This window comes from Coptis chinensis, chromosome 1 (genome assembly GCF_015680905.1).
Source record: "Coptis chinensis isolate HL-2020 chromosome 1, ASM1568090v1, whole genome shotgun sequence".
Taxonomy (NCBI): Eukaryota; Viridiplantae; Streptophyta; class Magnoliopsida; order Ranunculales; family Ranunculaceae; genus Coptis; species Coptis chinensis.
This window is the reverse complement of record NC_141456.1, coordinates 16251000-16271522: the sequence shown is the minus strand read 5'-3', so window position 1 is coordinate 16271522 and position 20523 is coordinate 16251000. Positions and strand designations below refer to the sequence as shown.

The 20523-nt window shown below is 35.7% G+C and overlaps 1 protein-coding gene across 3 annotated transcripts; it reads right to left on the bottom strand.

The window, feature by feature from the left end:
• Positions 1 to 8447: 8447 nt before the first annotated feature.
• Positions 8448 to 11068, bottom strand: LOC147522501 (Ribosomal L18p/L5e family protein). Of its 3 annotated transcripts, none has more exons than XM_086593900.1 (4): positions 10765 to 11068; positions 10603 to 10694; positions 9711 to 9863; positions 8448 to 9105 (listed from the first exon to the last, which is right to left on the bottom strand). In XM_086593900.1, the coding sequence occupies exons 1-4, from the start codon at positions 10868 to 10870 to the stop codon at positions 8947 to 8949; spliced, it is 510 nt and encodes a 169-aa protein (XP_086450026.1). In that variant the 5' UTR covers positions 10871 to 11068; the 3' UTR covers positions 8448 to 8946. The 3 variants fall into 3 exon arrangements, with proteins under 3 accessions (XP_086450026.1, XP_086450035.1, XP_086450031.1); XM_086593909.1 differs by having other exon boundaries at positions 8448 to 9090; XM_086593905.1 differs by having other exon boundaries at positions 8448 to 9094; positions 10765 to 11066.
• Positions 11069 to 20523: the final 9455 nt, after the last annotated feature.

Genomic DNA, 20523 nt, shown 5'->3' with positions numbered 1-20523 from the left:
TATAAAGTATAAGTAATCGTTCACAACCTAGATGGATTTGGACAAACCATTGGTACGGTTGTAGTATAATCTGATATTAGTCTATCTTGACTATATAATTACACTAGTACATTTTGTGTGTATTGAACAGGACCAAGTGAGGTTGTTTCTCATTATTCTGACTATATAAGAGAACAAACGCCTATGTTATTATGGATGTTTGTCCTCCTAAACCGGATATAATAACGGGCACTTACATGCATTGTACATTGCTTTAAATCATCATTGAGTGAGATTCATTTGTGAATCAACAAACTCGATGGATTGGATAATGACATTGTATATAAGGTATGCTGTTGATTATAGAAGGAATGGTCCCGTTGTCTACACTAATCATTTTGATGATTTCCCCTTTCTTTTAATACAATTTAAACTTATTGCAAAAAAAAAAAAAAAAAAACCCCGTCCCAAGAAGAAGTCGGATTTGATGTCCCCATGAGGAGCTCATGAAAATGAGTCATGTAAACCCCAGGTGGATTTATTCACATGACAATAAGGAAGTTGATTAGGACATAAGAAGTTGATTAATGTAAGTGTTGTCAAGAACTTGACTTAATCAACGGACATTCGATATCTTAAACACGAGGAGATCAACGAGCATATAATATAGAGCCCATAAACGCTGACACGTAATTTGGGATTAGGGTGGTAATGCAACAATGACCTTTAGTGGAATAAGCCATTTGTTGACGGACTTGGGCCGTGTGTTCTGGGCGAACATGGGAAGCCTAAGCCCGTCAAGAGGCCAAACCCTAATTTCTCCTCATGGTCCCTGTTGTAGCCTATAAATAGAATCCTTCTTCTCTCTGGCCGAAATTAACCTATTCACTATTCACTGTATTAGAAAAAGAGGCAAGGAAAGATAGATCCAAAATTGGATCTAGCTTTAGCTTTGTGAGAAAGAAGGTGGTTGATAGATCGTTGTCCATACAACGTCCAATTTATTCTAAAGGAATACAACAGAAGATCAAGGGGTTGATTGTTGATTCGGATTCATAAAGCTTGGATTCTCAGAGTTATCAAAACCGGATCTAAAAGGTATGTTCTCTATCCAAAATCGTGAGAACCCCATTGATTTCGCTACGCGTGGGTTCTCGCAGTTTGTAGAAATATTCGTTCTGAAATAACGGTTCCTACACATTAGCCTATAACGTACCCATTATTGAAGGATCAACAGTTACAAAAGAAAAACCAATTTCTATCTTCTTTCTCACTGAAAAAAACCGAACTAGCAATGCATTTTTCTCTGATGTAGTTCATTGTTTTCATATTTTTTTTACTTGGGCAATTAGTTCAGTTTATTGTGAGTGTGTGTAGTGTTCTTCCTCTATTGTTATCTAGTGCAGGGGTTCAATGGAGATTAGTTGATTGGCTGTTGTATCCTGGAGGTTGCGCACTATTTGCTGCAATTTGTTTGAGAGAAGAGTTGGAGGTGTGAAACAACCTTAAAAAAAGCGACATTGTCCGCGCCTCAGCCTATTGTGTTGCGTGTTGGTTATGTGATTTAGAATTTATCTGTATATCTAACAATTTTAAGGTTAACTCGTGTCTTGCTGAAACCATGGATGTGATGATTCAAATTCCAAATGACAATAATCACAGTAGGCCGTTTAAGTTTGAAGGACTAAACTTTAAGCGATGGAAGGCAAAGATGCATTTTTATCTCAAACTTATGAAAGTTGCACATGTTCTTGATAACCCAAAGCCTACTGATACTGAGTTACATGAACCTGCAAGGTCTCATGCTATTGGGAAATGGGAGCAGGCTGATGATTTGTGTAAGAATTATATTTTGAATGGCTTAACTGACGATCTTTACGACTTCGATTATGAGTTGCCTATTGCTTTGGAGGTCTGGAACGCACTGCAAAAGAAATATGATACAAAAGAGGCTGGATCGAAAAAATACGACGTACGTAGGTATCTTAAATTTCACATGGAAGATATTAAGCCCATTATTACACAGTGCCATGAACTCCAAAAGATAGTTCATGAAGTACTTTCAAAAGGGATGAAAATCAATGAGCAATTTCAAGTTGTCGTCATGATTGATAAGTTGCCTCCCTCCTGGAAGGATTTCAGGAACATTCTAAGGCATAAGTGCAAGGAATTCTCTATGGAGAATTTAATTACGAGACTTCGTATTGAGGAGTCTCATATTGAAGACCAAAAAGATGAGGTTGCTGGACCTTCTGCCAAGGTTGTTGTAGTAGCAACTAAGAGTAACCCCTCCCTCAAACCGCCAAGAAAACCATAAAGGTACCTTATAACAGTTATAAGGGCCAAAATATGAATAAGAGTAACTCACATAACCAAAACCATGTTCATAGATACCAAAAACCTTATGTTAAGATAGACTTCTCTGAAGTGCAGTGTTATACCTGCAAGGACTATGGGCATTATGCCAGAAACTGCCGGAAAAATCGTCCTGAAAACCAGGCGAATGTAACCGAAGAGCCATATGTGGCTATGATTACGTACAAAGGTTAATTCCATTAAGGTTTCTAATGGGTGGTGGATAGATACGGGTGTTTCTAGGCACGTTTGTAATGAGAAGAACTTTTTTACAAGTTATACTCCAACTAGTAATCATAAAGTTCTTCTTGGGGATTCTCACACCACCGGGGTTTTGGGTACTGGTAATGTAGAGTTGGAGTTCACTTCTGGGAAGAAACTGGTTTTGAAAGATGTTGTTTTACATACTCCTAGTATAAGGAAGAATTTAATTTTTGGGTTTTTGCTTAATAAGGCTGCTTTTCAACAAACTATAGGTGGTGATCAATATGTGATTACCAAGTCTGGAGTGTTTGTAGGGAAGGGGTATGCATGTGATGGAATGTTTAAACTCAATATTTCTGATTTTAATAAAGCTTCTAGTTCTGTTTACATGCTTTCTACTTCTATTAATATTTGGCATGCTAGACTTTGTCATGTTAATCGCAAGTATGTTAACAATATGAGTAGCTTAGGTCTTTTGCCTAGTCTTAGCAATGAGGAGTTTAGCCAGTGCATCTCTTGTAGCCAAGCCAAGACTACAAAGACTCCTCATAAAAGTGTTGAAAGAAACACAAAACTTTTAGACCTTATTCATACCGACTTATGTGAATATGAAGGCATTTAACTAGAGGTGGTAAAAGATATTTTATCACCTTCATAGATGATTGTTCTAAGTATACATATGCTTATTTGTTAAAGAATAAGAATGATGCTTTTGATGCTTTTAAAGTTTACATGATGAGGTTCAAAATCAGCATAGTAGAAATATTAAGAGACTAAGGAGTGATATGGGGACTGAATATGGTAATTTTGAATTTTCTAGAGTCCATTGGTATTATATATGAAACAACAGCTCCTTACTCCCCTGAATGAATGGAGTTGTGGAACGTAAAAATAGAACTTACACCGAGCTTATTAATGCTATATTGATAAGTTCTGGAGCTCCAAACAATTTATGGGGAGAAGCTCTTTTTACTGTTTGCTATGTTCTTAATCGAGTTCCATCTGTTAAATCCAAAGTTACACCATTCAAACTTTGGAAAAACCGAAAACCTAACCTTAATTATTTTCGAGTTTGGGGTTGTTTGGCATTTGTTAGACTGCCTGACCTCAAAGAGACATAAGCTTGGTCCAAGGACACTAAAATGTGCCTTTTTGGGTTATGCAATCTTACTATATTAGAAAAATATGGGGGTTGAGGAATAGTGATTTGGTGTCACAATTGTGTCCATCACAGGGGCAAAACCGTCAATTCTCTTTTTGTTGTGGGGGGTATTTTGGTCTTTTTGGTATTATCTCTACATTCTCGAATATTCTTCTCTCCGTGTGTGGTTCTCCTTCTTCGTCTTCCGTTTTTGCTTTGTCTTCAATCTTCGGTATAATTTTAACGTTTTCCAGCATAGGTTGATGGATTGATGGCAAAACAATTCTTTGTGGTGGTTATAATAAAGTGGCTATAGCAACACAAGTATGCTCGGGTGTTTGAGCTCAAAGCAAGCTTTAGCTGACTACGCTACTTTGATTATTGGTTTGACACAAGATTGATTGCAACAGATTCAACACTCATTGTTCTTGGTTGTCTTTTTTTATGAGGGGGCTTTACATATTGCTAAGGTTGTATTAACTCATTCATATATTATTCTCCTTTTACCACATTCGACGCTCCCGCGTTAGCTAATAGTGACAAGTTTATTGGAATTTGTTGTAGAGTTGGTTGGTTAAAAAATGTGGTGTTACAATTTAGTATTATTAGAAGCCGATTTATTAAGTGAACTCAATCTTCGTTTTGTCTCTGCAGTTGATGAAGCATTGTAGCACCCATACTTGAAGTCTCTACATGATGTCAGTGATGAGCCTGTTTGTCCAAGACCATTCAGTTTTGATTTTGAGCAGCCATCATTCACTGAAGAGAACATCAATGAGCTAATCTGGTGGGAAACAGTGGAGTTCAATCCAGATTCCAGAGTAATTCCAGACCCGTCTCACTAGAGAAAACATTTGGTAATATGCTATGTGTGCTGTAGAAAATGCTGGGAGTTCCTGTTTTCAGAACCAATGCCCATCTTAATCCCCGTAAAAGCCATGGAGATATTGGAAGTTATGTACATTTTGTTATGAGCTCCTGAAGTACGTTTGCTATCAGTCTATGATAGGAAGTTAAAGAGCTATTCAAGAGTCAAAGGTGCAAGTTTTAATACAGTTGCAAACTTCTATATAGGTACCTAACTGACAAGTGTAAACCATGTGTACTAGTAGCTGTTAAATCATTGGATCAGAGACTGCATATTGTAGTACCTTCTGATATAAAATGAGCAAGTTTTTGAAGTTTCTTTATGTTTTTACCTTCTGTTGGTATTGAACCTGTGGCTCTGTATAATCTTTTTAAGTACATGAAAAGTTCCTAATGTGCATATCTACATACAAAATAAAGTTGTTAATCGTCACGGACATGTATAAGTGTATAACTGCTATGACAGTATATTTGTTAACTTCTCAATATGTTTTATTTCTGTCTGGTACACGTGCTCTAGCACGTGCATAATGCTAGTTAATAGTAAGGCATATAGGTTCCTTTGACATAAAAAAATAATGTTATCATTGATTCTATGGATGTTGATTTTTATGAGCATGTTTTTCCTTTTGTTATTACAAATAATGGGGGTTTATTATCTACCAATGAAACTTTGAAGACCCCTGAAAATGGAGTGACACGTTTACACTCTAGAGATAATGAAACTGACTTGGAACCTAGGAGAAGTAAAAGAGCAAGGGTTGCTAAAAATTTAGGACCCAATTTTTATACCTTTACTTTAGAAGGAGTTCCTTCATCTTTAGAGGAAGCTCTTAACTCCTCAGAATCTGAATTTTGTAGAGAGGCCATTCAGGATGAAATGGACTCACTTATAAGTAATAATAAAACTTGGGAGTTAGTTGACCTACCTCCGGGGTTTAAAACCATACGCTATAAGTGGGTTTTAAAAAGGAAACTGAAACCCAACGGATCTGTGGAAAAGTATAAAGCCAGACTTGTAGCTAAGGGGACAAAAAGAGAACATAGACTTTTTTGACACATATTCTCCTGTTACTCGCATTACTTCTATTACATTGCTCTTTGCTGTAGCTGTTGTCCATAATTTAGTTGTGCATCAAATGGACGTTAAAACGGTCTTCTTAAATGGTACCTTAGAATAAGAAATCTATATGGACCAGCCCACCGATTTTGTAGAACCAAGAAATTCCAACAAAGTGTGCAAACTTGTCAAGTCACTGTATGGCTTAAAACAAGCTCCAAAATGGCATAAAAAGTTTGACAAAGTTGTTATTTCTAATGGGTTTAGAATTAACGATAGTGACAAATGTATTTATTTTAAATACCTTGATGGAGTTTGTGTCATGATATGCTTATATGTGGATGTGCTGATTTTTGGTTCTAACTTAGAAATAGTTAATGAGACCAAATTTTTTTTGTCACATAATTTTGATATGAAATATCTATGTGAAGCTAATGTTATATTAGGTATCAAAGTTACTAGATCTTCTTCTGGCATATATTTGGATCAATCACATTATATTGAAAAAGTTTTGAAAATGTATGGTTATTTTGATTGTAAGCCTGTATGTACACCTTTTGATCCAAGTATTAAATTACTTGTTAATATGGGTGACCCAGTTAATCAAATGGATATGCTAGTATTATTGGTAGCCTTAGATATGTCACAAACTGCTCTAGCAATGAACATTAGTATGCAGTTGGTAGACTTATGAGATATCTTAAAAGGACTATCAACTTAGGTATACATTATCAAAAGTTTCCCACTGTACTTGAAGGATATAGTGATACTGATTGGAATACTTTATTGGAAGACTCTAAAGCTACTAGTGGATATGTATTTAGTATTGGTGGTGGTGCTGTTTCATGGAAGTCCAAAAAACAGACCATCATAGCACAATCCACGTACTATGGAGTCTGAACTCATTCATTAGCCACTGCTAGTGAGGAAACTAGTTGGTTGAGAAACCTTCTATGTGATGTTCCTGTTTGGCATATACCTGTTCCGGCTACGTTGATTCATTGTGATAGTACTGCTGCCATCGGTAGAGTGCGTAGTAAGTAATATAACGGGAAATCACAACAAATACGTCATAAGCACAATACTGTGAGAGATTATATTTCTAATTAATGGTTCGGTAACCATAGATTTTGTAAGGTCTGGAGATAACCTTGCAGATCCTTTAACCAAAGCTTTGTCTAGAGAAAAGGTATGGGATACCTCGAAAGGTATGGCACTTAAGCATGTTTAGTGATGAGTCATATGTGATGGAAACCCAACCTAGGGACTGGAGATCCCAAGAACTAGGTTTAAAAGGAAGAACAAGTCACATGATGATTGTTGATCATGCACACTATTTATTATAGTCCCATATGAGTATATGATGCATGCCATCCTATAGCAATATTGAAGGTTGAGTTTTATGGGAAAACTCTTAATGAGATCTATGGCTCTTGTTGGACGAAGTGTAGAGCTACAGGAGCACTCTTGATAGATTCACCTTAGTGAGCGTGGAAGTGTGTCCACTTCCTATGAGAATGTGGGCTAATTCTCTAGAGCACTCATGAAACAGGATAAAGTACATGGTCGTAATGTGATGGCTTGCGAGACTACACCTATATGGTATCATGTGTGTATAGTGTTTGTTGTATATGCAAGAATCTAAGTTCAAGCTTAGTCACTTAGTATTCTTATACCTAGATTACTTTACACTACGCAAAGGTTTAAGTCGAAAGACACCTTTATTTATGCATGATGCTTATAAACTGATCTGTTTTGCCCAATTTGATTTTATGTATTTATTAAAATAAGTGGGGGATTGTTGATGTATTTTAATATGTGAGTTGATCATATGGGCTTGGGTTCCTTATGGTACGACTATTATTTCCTGTTGGTTATTTTTTGACATGGTCTTTCTTATCCAGTAACGTTGAGTCCAATATCCACAGGTCATTAGCCTATAATGCACCCACTATTGAAGGATCAACAGTTACAAAAGAAGAACCAATTTCTATCTTCTTTCTCACTGAAAAAAACTGAACTGGCATTGCATTTTTCTCTACTCCAGTTCATTGTTTTTATATTTTTTTTCACTTGGGCTATCTGTTCAGTTTATTGTGAGTGTGTGTAGTGCTCTTCCTCTATTGTTATCTAGTGCAGGGGTTCAATGGAGATTAGTTGATTGGCTGTTGTATCCTGGAGGTTGCGCACTCTTTGCTACAATTTATTTGAGAAAAGAGTTGGAGGCGCGAAACAACCTTAAAGAAAGCGACATTGTCCGCCTCAGCCTATTGTGTTGTGTGTTGGTTCTGTGATTTGGAATTTATCTGTATATCTAACAGATATCCACGTCACCACAACTCCATTAGGAGAGGCCACCTATGAGAGAGAAAAGTCTATCTCTTATATTAGAGTGCCACCTAGAAGAAAAAAAAATCTCTCTTAGAAGTCTCTATTTTAGTATATAAATAGTAGATTATTTATGGCTTTCCCCATTTTTTCCGATTTTTTTAATGAATTTGTACGAATTAACGATTTTTTCTTTGCAGAATTGATGCTGAATTCCGAATTTGTGAATATGCTTCAAAGATCCAACTTTATAAGCGGCCTTACTTCACTTGAAAGTTGAAGCCGAAACAAAAGTACATGGATGGAAGTATGGAACCATTAAAGATATATATATATCATTATAGTCATGGTTAGTTGCATATGTTTGCAGGCTGCAGAGACAGTTAGACATGGAACCACTTCAAAGATATATAATTATAGCCATTCAATAGCAAAATCAAGCAAATACTCCGGTTTACTAGCACAGTTAAAGTGTGGTCTCATGTAATCAGCAAGGAAAAAGAGATAACCTCATTATGAAGAGAAAGCTAGAAAATACCCATTTATTGTTGATGACAAGGTTACGAACAAGAACGTTTTAGCAAAGTGCAACACTGCACTTACTCAGTTACTCTAATGTATTTGCAAAAATGATCGAAACAGATCAATTACCTACAACGATAAAGCTACAAAGAAGAGCATTTTAGAAAAGTACAATTGTAGGGTTAATCTCAATCTATGCTGCACAAAGATGGAAGAGATAACTTACTATGATGGCAAAACTAACTGCAAAACATGATTCGTATGTCTATGATATCTTGCTTGCCTTAAATACATCACAGACTTCTCTTGTCCCTATTCCCAGAAGCAGAATAGCCATCTCAAAATGTCTTCTTCCGACTTCATCTAAACTATAAACTACATCTCTGCAGCCTAATCACAAACCCTGGGACTAAAGTAAGTATCATTTGGTCAAGTCCTCAGCGTTAGTAATCAAAGATATGAATCACAATTTCCAGCCACAGCTCCTACTTTAAGAACCCATGTCTTGATATTGCAACCTCAAAAGCTTGCATTTTTTCCCCTCGAGAAAATCCATTTCGATCATATGATGATATTTCATTAATCTTGAGGTCAATACATGCCTTAACAAGCTCTTCCCCAACTCTCTGAGCAGCTTCCTGATTTCAAACTAAGTAACGAAATTAGCAGTTGCATGATAGAAGAATCAAGGTAAGAAAAGGAAAAGGGGAAATATTGATCTCAGCTTAGAACTTAACAAAGGTTTCAAAGAGGATAATGGTGGACAAATACAGTAGTATTCATACATCCAAGATTCAACAACTAAAAATGAGGTTCCATGACTGTATGCTGAAAGAAAATGTCCCCTATAGGATAAATCAGAACCAATGTGAATTATAATCTGAGAGTTTTGACTATTATGCAGTCTCCAAGTGCCTTTTCGTTGCTAATTACAGCAAGGATTAATCAACAACAAGATATACAATTTTGCTTAAAAATAAAAGTATAAAGTTGTTCTCTCAGGTACATATGCTGAAATACACTAAAGCCAATTTAAAAGGAAGCATTCTAGGGTATCATTATTGATTCCCATATATGATCCTGATATTTAGAAAAAATCCTCACACTGAGGAAAAAAGACAGAAATAGGATCCTGACAATTTTAAAAGCAGAGATATACAAGTCAAAACTTGTGGATCCTCATTTTGTGAACAATAGTTCTGATGTCAGGATGCAATTTGAATAAAGGATGTGAAAATGAAAGGATATGCTTACAATGGTGCTGCAGGAAGGATTATCACGAATAGACTTCTGAAGGGTGCTTCCATAAAACAGACACTTCTTATTCTGATCATCAACTAAAGTAGCATACAACTGCTTGTCTGAACAGAAAACAGAGAGCCGGGGTCTAACTGATGAACCATTGAACTGGTGAAAGCAATGTAAATAATCAAGTATTAGAAGACGAAGATTTCAAATAGCGCAGGTCAAACTAGCAGTCTGGAAGAATGTAAAGGCTGTACTAAGTTACTAACATTATATCAGCGCACCGGTAAGCGGGCAAGGGGTCCTAAAACGGCCTGCAAAAACATAATATTGATTCCAAACAAGGGACATTGGACCGAAAGCAGAAAGCCTAGTATTTTCCTAATCACGTTCAACGCAAAAATACCATTTTGAATGGTTCAAACCTAACTTTACACGATGCTTCTTTCCTATATGAAAGATGTTTACCTCAGAAGCATTTTAATAGTACACAAGTTTGCTATAAATCAACACGCAAATTTGGTAGTTCAGTTGAAGTGTGAGGCCTTAAGTTAAAGGAAAAGCTATTCAAATCAATGAAACTCGTGTTGGTTCAGAGTTCTTTCTGGTCAGTTCCAGAGAAGTGGAGAACTATCATGATCTATTACATTTCATTATGTGATGAAAATGCACACTCATACAGAATTAGTTGACTATGACATGCACAACTGTTTACCAGTTTGATTACTGACTTTAGTCAAATGCCCCGTCCCAAAAGTTGGTAATTGACTGCTCAACCATCGGCAACAAGCAGATTTATACACCTCACTGGCTCAATCCTATATTCTATTGAGCAGATTTGACTTACTCATTAAACTTAAGTAAATATATGAGTGTGCATGCAACAAAAAAGAGTATGTACCTTCTTATGGAGTCTTCGGTTTCTAACTTTGGCGCTTTCTTTTCGAGTATTTGCTCTAGCTTGTACCACTACTAGGGGCTTATAAGACAAACCTAGAAACACAACAAGAGTAATAAATAACATTTCTCAGTCTGGGTACTAAAATTTTCAGGTTTTACTTACTTGTGTAGCTCAGGGGAAGGGGAATGAATGGAAATGGATTAGAATGGGTTTGGAAGAGAAGTGAGGTTTTCAGGTGTAGTAGTGAGGGAACAGTGGTAAGCGCCATACACTATTTGGAAGATGTTTCAGTAGTCACTTTTTGTGAGCACGAAATATGTGCAGCGAAGGCAATCTGTCATACAATTGATGGACAAAGGCCGAACAAACGTTAATGCTCTCATCCAATCCAATAATTCTAGACCGCTTGACGGACCTACTACTAATTCATCAATGCTAACCAACGTTACCCCCAATCCAAGTAGGGAGTCCGAATAGAGTAGAGTAGTAGTCATGGTTTTACGACTCGGCCGGTTCAAATTTGAACCGGAGTCGGAGCTCTCCGGGTCGAATTTTGCATGTTAAACTGTTTCAACATAGAACCGGTTTTAACACCGATTTGAACTGTCCGATTCAAAACATAACTCGGTTCAAAAACCAGTTCAATTTGGTGGTTTTCAGTCAACCAGGCCGAGTTGACTCAACCCATACATTAAATATTTTTTTTATACTAGTATACTATATGGCAGTGGAGAGTGAGCGAGCTGTGGAGAGAGAGAGAGTAGTTATTGAGGGGTGAAGGAGAGAGAGTTGGGCGGCGAAGGAGAAAGAGTGTTGTGGGTGAAAAAAAAAGAGAGAGACACACCAATATACACCAAACAATTGACATTCTCAAACTTGTTAATCAAATCATTTAACATAAACATTCACAAAACCTCAATTCCAACATTAAAACATCATCGAAACTTGAAAACCTCACCAACTTCTGGCAATTTCTCACCAACAAAGTTATTTTGAGAGAAAATAGTCCTATGTGGAGTTTATGTGGAGATAACTGTTAAGATTTCTCCATAACCCAGAATCGCATGTCAATCAATAAAGAAAAGTACCTAATTGTAATAGGACATACCTGAAGTCATAGCGTTGATCAAGCAAGTCCTATAAGCAGCAGAACGTTGTTGTCTTCCACTCCAAAACCCTTCTTTGTGTTTTCTCACAATAGATGGAAAACTATGAGACTCATAGTAGGGTTTGGGGTGGGGACCTCAACTTATATATATTGTGGGTGTATTTCTATTATAGTTCATCATGATAATAGAAATACGCTTAAGCCCAAAAAGTATCTGCACATATAGTTAAGCCCATACTCACTTTATACACGTGTCATGACCTGACATGTGTGATTTGAGACATGTAAATGACTCGGTCATGTTACTTTAAGATCACGGTTTAGTGAGTCTTTCCAATGTCACACGTACGTAGTTCGACAATTAAATCTGTTTAATGTGTATGATCTATGTAGGTACACCTGAAGAGGAAAAGTTCTAACAATCTCTCACTTGTACCACATATGTCATAACCTGATATTAGACAATGGTAAACCTTAAGAGTTCTAAATTCTATTGTCGAAATTATGAGTGACGTCTCAAAACAATCTGGTCCATATATTGAGAAATAAAAATATAGGATCACAACAGCCTTTGCCATATTTAGCATGACTAGACTCATCTGTTGTCACAATACTAATATCTCTAACGACATAGATTAAGTATAGATGTGTAGCATGAAAATAACATGTAATGTGATCTCTGAACATGTTCACTTTCAACTGGTCCAACTTTATGATATACTAGCAATAATGCACGTGCTCTACACATGGTGAAAAAAAAAAAAAAAAAAAATCTTATAGAGGTGTATGTTACGATTGTCTTTTACCTTGGAAAAGTATACTACTAAGAAAGGTAAACTAAGGTTAGACAATTAAGCAAAAGCTGAAGGGGCAATACATTGTACTTGGCACACAAAGTGCAATGCGTTAACTGTTTATATCAAGTTAATGAAATGAATAATCTACTACTGGCATAAAATTGCATACTTTTGTACATGTGTGGATAGTTGGCCCACATATTGTAGAAAACTGTCCTTTGAATGATCAAACTGTAAACATGCTCCCACATAAATATTTCCTTGCTTGGTACTTTGAAGCAATAGTGTCATCGCATAAGTTTCAAACAACCTGTATAATGGCTGCTGCAAGGAAAGTGTATATTTGTTAAGCAACAAAAACAACTAAAAAAGAATATCCATAGGTGGCAACAAAAACAACTAAAAAAGAATATCAATAGGTGGCAACAAAAACAACTAAAAAAGAATATCCATAGGTGGAACCATTATTTAGTTATCTTCTTTTACTTTGTAATGATGAACAAAAAAAGTTATGTATAAAAATTCTATGATGAACCACATTGACTCCTACGCGCAAATGAGTTACATGGTCTGATCAATGAAACCTGAAAATGGTATGAAGAATTGGACGACGCTTACCAACAAAAAAAATCTTAACGTGAAACATAGTAACACACCCTAATTGTCTTGGGTTGTAGTTAGAGATGGAGGATGCCGCCTGCACTACCTGATAGTTTCATGTTTGTAGTCTTTGGTTTTGAGCCCCAGCATTGTGAGAGTTGTTGAGTCCCCATTGTTCATGATGCCCTTAGCTACTTTGTTTGCACAGTGAGTGATCCAATATGTAACCTTCCCTTACTATGTACCATTAGCTAGAGTGACACCCATAGCAAGTCCAAAATTCCCTAATAATAAGGCTCGAGTGCTTGACATTGGTATCTGCTCCTTGGAAGTTATTGAAATATTTGTCGAAATGGAACACCATGCAAAACCATTGCCAAAGCTCCCGTGTTATAGAATTGTCCCAAAAGTGGTGATGTACAGGTGGAACCACCAAAACCATTTAGTGTCGGAAAAATAAAGTGGAGTTAACAAAAACTAAATAGAAAAGGTTTCTGACATAGTAAACACCCTGTGCCATAGTAAACTGCAAATTTAATGGAACGAAAGTAATATTTATTAAACAACAGCAAAAATGATATAAAATAAGCCATAAGGATTAAAGCAATTGAAAAGTTGAATGCCTAGAGATAGAGCAAACAAAGCAGCAATACATTGGCTGCAAAATGAAGTGGTTCTAAAAGCCGAAATAAGAAATAACAACATTTAACACCTCAAACATTGTAAGCTACAAGTAGCTACAACTCTAAATTGAAGGCACCTAAAAACTTTTCACCCAATTATGAGCAAATGAGCAAATATTACGTTGAGAAATCAACTTTTATGGCTCAATAATATTTTACGTTCAACAATATTTTTGAATATGCATGACTACAGTGTTTACTTATAGACTCATTGCTAAAAAAAAATATGTACAATGACAAAAAAAAATATCTACTTCATTTAATTGAAAAAAGAAAAAGCGAACCCGGCCCTAGAGTCGTTGACATTGCTTACTTGAAGTCCATGGACTACTTGCATTACTACCTAAAAGAGACAAACTTTCACATATATTAGTTAACCAAGGGGTTCCAAGAAACTCCATTTAGTGATAATAAGGATGGGTTACTTCTTTGTGAGCATACATGAGAACATGTCAATGTTAGCTCGCCCAGGTTCATTCACAGTATGAGCTAAAATTTGCTATTGTGACCTGTCCAATAGATTTCAACAAATGCGACAATGCAATAGTCTCTATGTTTCAAAGCACTGAACCAAATATTGAGAACACAGCTAAAAGGATTCAAGGTCTCAAAGAGAAAGCCTAAAGAGAGCCTGAACTTTAGTGGCAAACTTTCTTGGTTTAAAATGGAGCTCCAAAGTGTATTCAAAAGATCAGTAAAAAGAGTTGTATATTTGTCAGAGTTCAAATTGAAGAAATAGTAGCCTAAAACCTAATTGACACCCTACGGTCAAATAATCTTAAAGCCACTAAAAGGAGGGGAATCAAAATCAAGGCCAAGAACTAAAAATAAAACCAACACTCGTTTAGAATGAAAAACGTTGATCAATCATTCTCCCATTCAAAGTATGCCCAAAAAATATACTAACGATAAAAGTATGACTAAGCATGCCAACGAAATCTACCTATCAATGCAATCAAATTAAATATGATCTTCAAAAAACAGAACTATAACAACACCATTGCATTGTTTTTGAATGTCCACTACTACAGAAAGACCCATATACCACGGTAGGTATGAATGTATATACCACTGTTTTTGTAATTATAGTGGCTAATATTTGTATACCACGGTCGAAATTCATCTAATTTTTTGGATGTTAGTTTATACCACTAATTTACACAAACCGTGACATCTTGTTAGTTTATACCACGGCCCATTCGTTTTCCATTTTTTAGTTAGGGAGTATCCCACGGTTTCCTGGCAAACAGTGGTTTATATTTCGGCAAATTAAAATCCCGTGGGGATAGAAGAATTTATATCAAAAACAAAAAAAAAAAAAAAAATGAGGTTTCGCTCTAAACCGTTAGTACAATTTTCTTCTCGCAACTTCCATTAAAACTTTATGGCCAATTTCGAACCCGAACTTTAAGAGAGGGTGCAACGCTTTTTTTAATTTTCTTCATTCTCATATGGTAAGAATTTCTCGTTTATACTTTGAAATTCAAAGTTTTTTAAAAATTACATATAGAAAGTCTACGGTTAGAATTTCTCATTTTCATGAAATTTCTGGTGTTTCATCTATGTTTGTCATCTGAAAAAATCTAATTACTAGACTTCTTGCCAATCAAATTTGAGAGAGTTGGATACCTAATTGACGATTTAGGATTTAGGTTTTGTTTCTTTGTGATGATTCACTATAGTGGGTTGGTTGTTCTCTAAATAGCTTGTCTTGCTCTTAATGTGTTTGATTGAATGTATGTGTGGGTTGGCTGGTGTGGTCTTAATGTGTTTGTTTTGACTTTTGATGCTTTTCTGGATTAAGGTTTTGCATTTTAATTCTAGTAATTGTTTGTTTAAGGTGAGATATGTAGAGATGGACAATCATAAGGAAGCGTCAGGCTAGCTTGAATTCAGGTGGGGCTGGTAATCTAGCAAATCCATAGCTTATTGAAGCACAGCTTGCAACTCGTCAGGCAGTTTCACATGCACTTAATATGCCAATGGTGGATAAATTTTCGGCTGCATGTCCTGTAGGTATGTTACAAATGTTTTCTATTGTTCCATAGACTCATAGCCAAATTCCACTAACTACCCCCCACCACACACACACAACAACACACACACACACAAAAGAAAAGAGAAAGACAATTTGTATGGCATGTACATACGACTAACATACTTGATACATTCGGTTTAATGCCCAATGAATTATATGTACAAGATTCTACCCATTAATCTATATCGATGCATTCTAAATTTCATATATTTATGACAAAATAAGGGAAACAAACTGTTTTTCACTTTTTCCTGCCACACACAGCCAATACCCCGTTGTTGAATGTAGAAAAAGCTGATAATGGTGTTTGCTAAACCAAAGGGTCTTTTGATTTCTAGTTCATCCAACATGCAAATGATGCAGGGTCGCCGGTGCGTGAATTCCATCAAGTTCGCCTTCGGTTCACGAAGATATTTCACTGGATCTCGGATACAACAAGCTCCTCATAATAAAGTAACATCAAACAAAACCTAAAATAAATGTCGAAAGGACCACCGGTTCAACCGAAGTCCTCTTTGGCTCCAAATCCTATGATCTGCTTAACCGCGACTTGCATCCGGTGCTCGATTGCCCTCCTTCCCTTCACCGGCTTCTTTGTTTAAAAGCCGCACAATCAAAAAGTGCTCTCCATATAAGACACGGATCAGGTTCCCCGATCAAAACGTCATTGCCAGCGCTTACTAGCCTTGCGGGTTCTCGCCCTAATGTACACTACATTCGAAAAAAAGACTATATTGTAGCCCGAGGCCAAGTATCCAAACAACACGAAGCGGTCAACAAGAGCATAGGATTCCCACAAGACCTCGGTTGGTGGCAAGTTCAGTCCTCTTAGCACCTCATCATCTAATTGTATGTCTCAACAAGTGATGGATTGTCGCCTTCTTTCATCGCTTTTCCGGGGGTGGACGAAGGTAAAAGCCCAAATGCTATCGTAGCATCCAAGGAAGGTGCTAAATCTGATGTAGAGATGAAAGATGTTGGTGCTGCAAATGTTCCTAAATTCAAAAATCGGACAACTCAATGGAGAGTCCGAATCATTCACAAAAGGTGGGTCTTTGGTGAAAATAAACAATTACCTTGAAATGAATTTTCTATACTCCTTTGACTTTTATGGTTTCATATTAGTTGTTATCATGTTGATGGTAAAGTATGCATTGTATACTCACTTTCTTTGTTGACGTTTAATGGCTTTCATAGGACATTAAATCCCAAAGCATCCCAACCGCTCTATCAACACCCAAGTTAAAATTAACAATGCAAAATAAGAAAACAGGAGATCAAGCAAACGTGTATGTAAGTATTTTATTTACACGTGATATATAACTCAAATGTTATATTGTCCTAAGATTTACACTTTAGATTGTGGAAACAAAAAAATAAGAAAACAAATGTCAAGCGTCATTTAGGGGGCAACAATTGATTCAGGGCCGGTAAATTGTAGTTTACACATTATATATTATTAAAATGTCTGCTTGTGCTTATATTTCTTTAGCATTAATTCTATTATTTTATGGTATTCTTCATTATTAAGTTATTATTTTATGGTATTGATCGTGCAGATGACACTTAACACTCAAAGATACATATGCACAATTGGTATAGAAAGATCAGAGATGCTCAATCGTGTGCTCTACCGGGATGCAAATGGTGCAGTTAAGTACACTGGAGATGAACCTTTTAGGTAAGGTGTCAATTTTATTTGCAATATATTGTTTATGTTTCTGTGAATTCAATATCAGAAGCCACATTTCTACTGTGAATCTGCATTCTCAACTTAGACAAGGTTATTTCACTTGTATCATTGCAAAGCCGAGTTCACAAACGACGATTCTAATGGATTGAAAGTGATAACAAAGGAAGGTAGTGAAAGAAAACTCAATTGTTTAAATGTAAAGTTGAATTATTCAGTACTATGTAATGAATCATTCTTTTTTCCTAGAGTAGTGGGACAAACCGTTTGATTCATTTTTAATCGAAGGTAGTTCTGTTATGAAATTTCTAATGAAAATCAAACTTTGAACTACTGCAATTTGAATTTGGCTATGTCATTGGCCATTTTATTCGAAGAATCCATCCAAATACGAGTCATTAAATATTTTGCAGGAGGTTGATCATAGGGTTGCAGACCGAGGGAAGCGGATTCAACTTTTCTTTTAAGAGGGGGCATTTAAGCATTGTTGCTTAAGATGAGAGATTACTTTGTTATGGATTCCTTTTAATTTTTGTGGTCTAATATAGAATTCCAATATGTTATATTATGAAACTCAATATATACCGCACTCTGCTAGAATTGTTACTATTTTTTCTCTTTTCTAATGGACACCTCACGCTTAGCACATGCATGTTTTGGAGTGAGGGAGAAAATCAACCTAGTTTTGGTTTCTTTTAATTGGTGAAAAGGGAACATGTATGGCTCGGGCTTCTGAGCCTTCAGTGCACATCATTACTCGTGTGATTATATGGTATTAGAGTTGGTATCCTATAGTGGTAGAGTTGGTATCCAGGAAAATGGGGTGTTTCAGCCGGAAGCGAATGAGGATGAGTTTTAGCTATGTTCAGACCCCTCCAGTTTAATTTATGAGTCTTATCTTTTTAATTTATGAAAAGAAATTTGAAGTTTGTTTTCTTAGTGCACTCAAAAAATTAATGGAATTTTTTTATTATTATTATTATCTTTTTTTGCAATGTTTGATAGTTTATTGTACATTTTGGAATTTGTTGGGAAGATGGAAATGTTGTATGTAGGCAGGCTGTGTAAATTTTGTTATGCAGGTTCGGTTTTTAAGTGGAAGACTGTTACTAGCATTATTATTATTATTATTATTATATATATATATATATATATATATATATATATATACCACGGTTTGGCATAAACCGTAGTGTTTAGTATAACTATATATCACGGTATTATAACACATACACTAATATAAACTACGGTTTCAATAGCTTATATGCCACAGTTCTATTGACAACCGTGGTATATCATGGGCATACAAACCACGGTTCTTTGAACAACCATGGTATCCGTTAAACATATATACCACAGTTTTGCTATTATTATATACCACACCACCTATTGTCACGGTTGCATAACAGTGGTAAATATATTTATACCACACTTAAAAACAGTGGTATAAGTGTCATTCTGTAGTAGTGGTCGCCAAAGATGAGATATGCCAAACAGGGAAATCTACATTCTACAACACTCAAATAATGGTATTGCACCTAAATAAGAAACCAACAATTATAGAATTCACATACAACTCAAGAAGGCTTAACTAATATGTTTATCTAAGATATGTGCATTTTTGGGTTGCCATCTCCAAAAAGGGAAATGATTAGGACAAAGTCACCTATATGCTTTTAATATCAAACATTTTTTTTTATCAAAAAATCTAATCAAATTAATACATCAGGAAATCAATTTTTTGTGCAACGACATTTGCCAGTCAATGTACAAACAATATAATTCTAAAATTGATATAGTGATATTATAGTAACAATGCATAAACCCCTCTTACCTATTGCCTGTTCAACTCCTATGATCGTGGATGCGTAGAAGAATTGCTTCATGCCTGTAGAGATTAGATTTTCTTCACTGTAAAGTTAAAATGGTAAATGCAATACTAAGAAAAAAAAATTATTATTTCACTTATAAATTTAAATTTCATGAGACAATGTATATTTAAAGTATGACTGTAGGAAATACCAGAAGGTGCTTATCACAAAAAATAACTAAACGGAAAAATGATAGGAATCAATTCGTTCATAGATGAAGGGGAAGACATTAATATGAAAAGAAATTCAAAAGTTCAAAAACGTTAATTCATTAAAAACTCTGTGAATAGTAGAGTGGAGGTGTGTCTTCAATCTCTGTGAAATTTAAAGAGATTTCATGTTCAATTGGTGCTTAACGTACTGTTTCCACTTCTGACCCAAATTTAACACACAGCCTATTGGCATTATGATGTTCACCACATTTTTTCTTACTAACAAATTCAACCCACGATTCATATATCTAGGAAAGTGGAATTCATAACACAATCACTTCCGAACAATTAAGACTAATTCCAATTCACTGAAACGAAGGTTAAGCGCTAATCAAATTAATTATACATTCAAATCATATAGCTAAGCCGCTTCCCACAACTGCGTTTAACGCCTCTCAAATATATAGCCAGATTTTATAACTTGAAAGCTTGCTCAATCAACGGCTTCCTCAATTATGTAAGTAATTTCGACCAGTTTATTCCCATGCTCATCTAAAACATCACCTCCTTTGAAACTCAAAGTAATATTTTATTTGATGTGTATACGCTTATTGGATTTAATTATACACTGCAAGAAAGAGAGAATACCTGCGAAGGAGTCTTTGACTCTTTGTCAAGTTTTGGTGGAAGCCTAATGTTTGCTATGCATGGCTTGTAGTCTGCTGCTTATGGCTTTCGCTGTTAAGTGGAGCCAATAAGAATTGAATCAGGTCTTTAGGTACCTTAGGAAAAACAAACTCCAAAAGAACTACTATTATTTTATAAAAGTATAAAACCCTACCTGTAAATGCTATTATTGCTATGGCAGTTGATTTAGTTAATGGATATGGTGATGTTTGCCTGAGCACAAAAAGTTATTGGAATTGCTATTGTATTGCTAAACAATGACCATGGCAGACCACCTAAATCAAAATGACACATT

Excerpts from the sequence above, each read along its gene's own strand:
- LOC147522501 (XM_086593900.1), bottom strand. The coding sequence starts at position 10,870 with ATGGCGCTTACCACTGTTCCCTCACTACTACACCTGAAAACCTCACTT. Across the intron at positions 10,695-10,764 it reads CCTTCCCCTGAGCTACACAA|GTTTGTCTTATAAGCCCCTA; the intron begins GTAAGTAAAACC and ends TTGTGTTTCTAG. Across the intron at positions 9,106-9,710 it reads ATCCTTCCTGCAGCACCATT|TTTGAAATCAGGAAGCTGCT; the intron begins GTAAGCATATCC and ends TTCGTTACTTAG.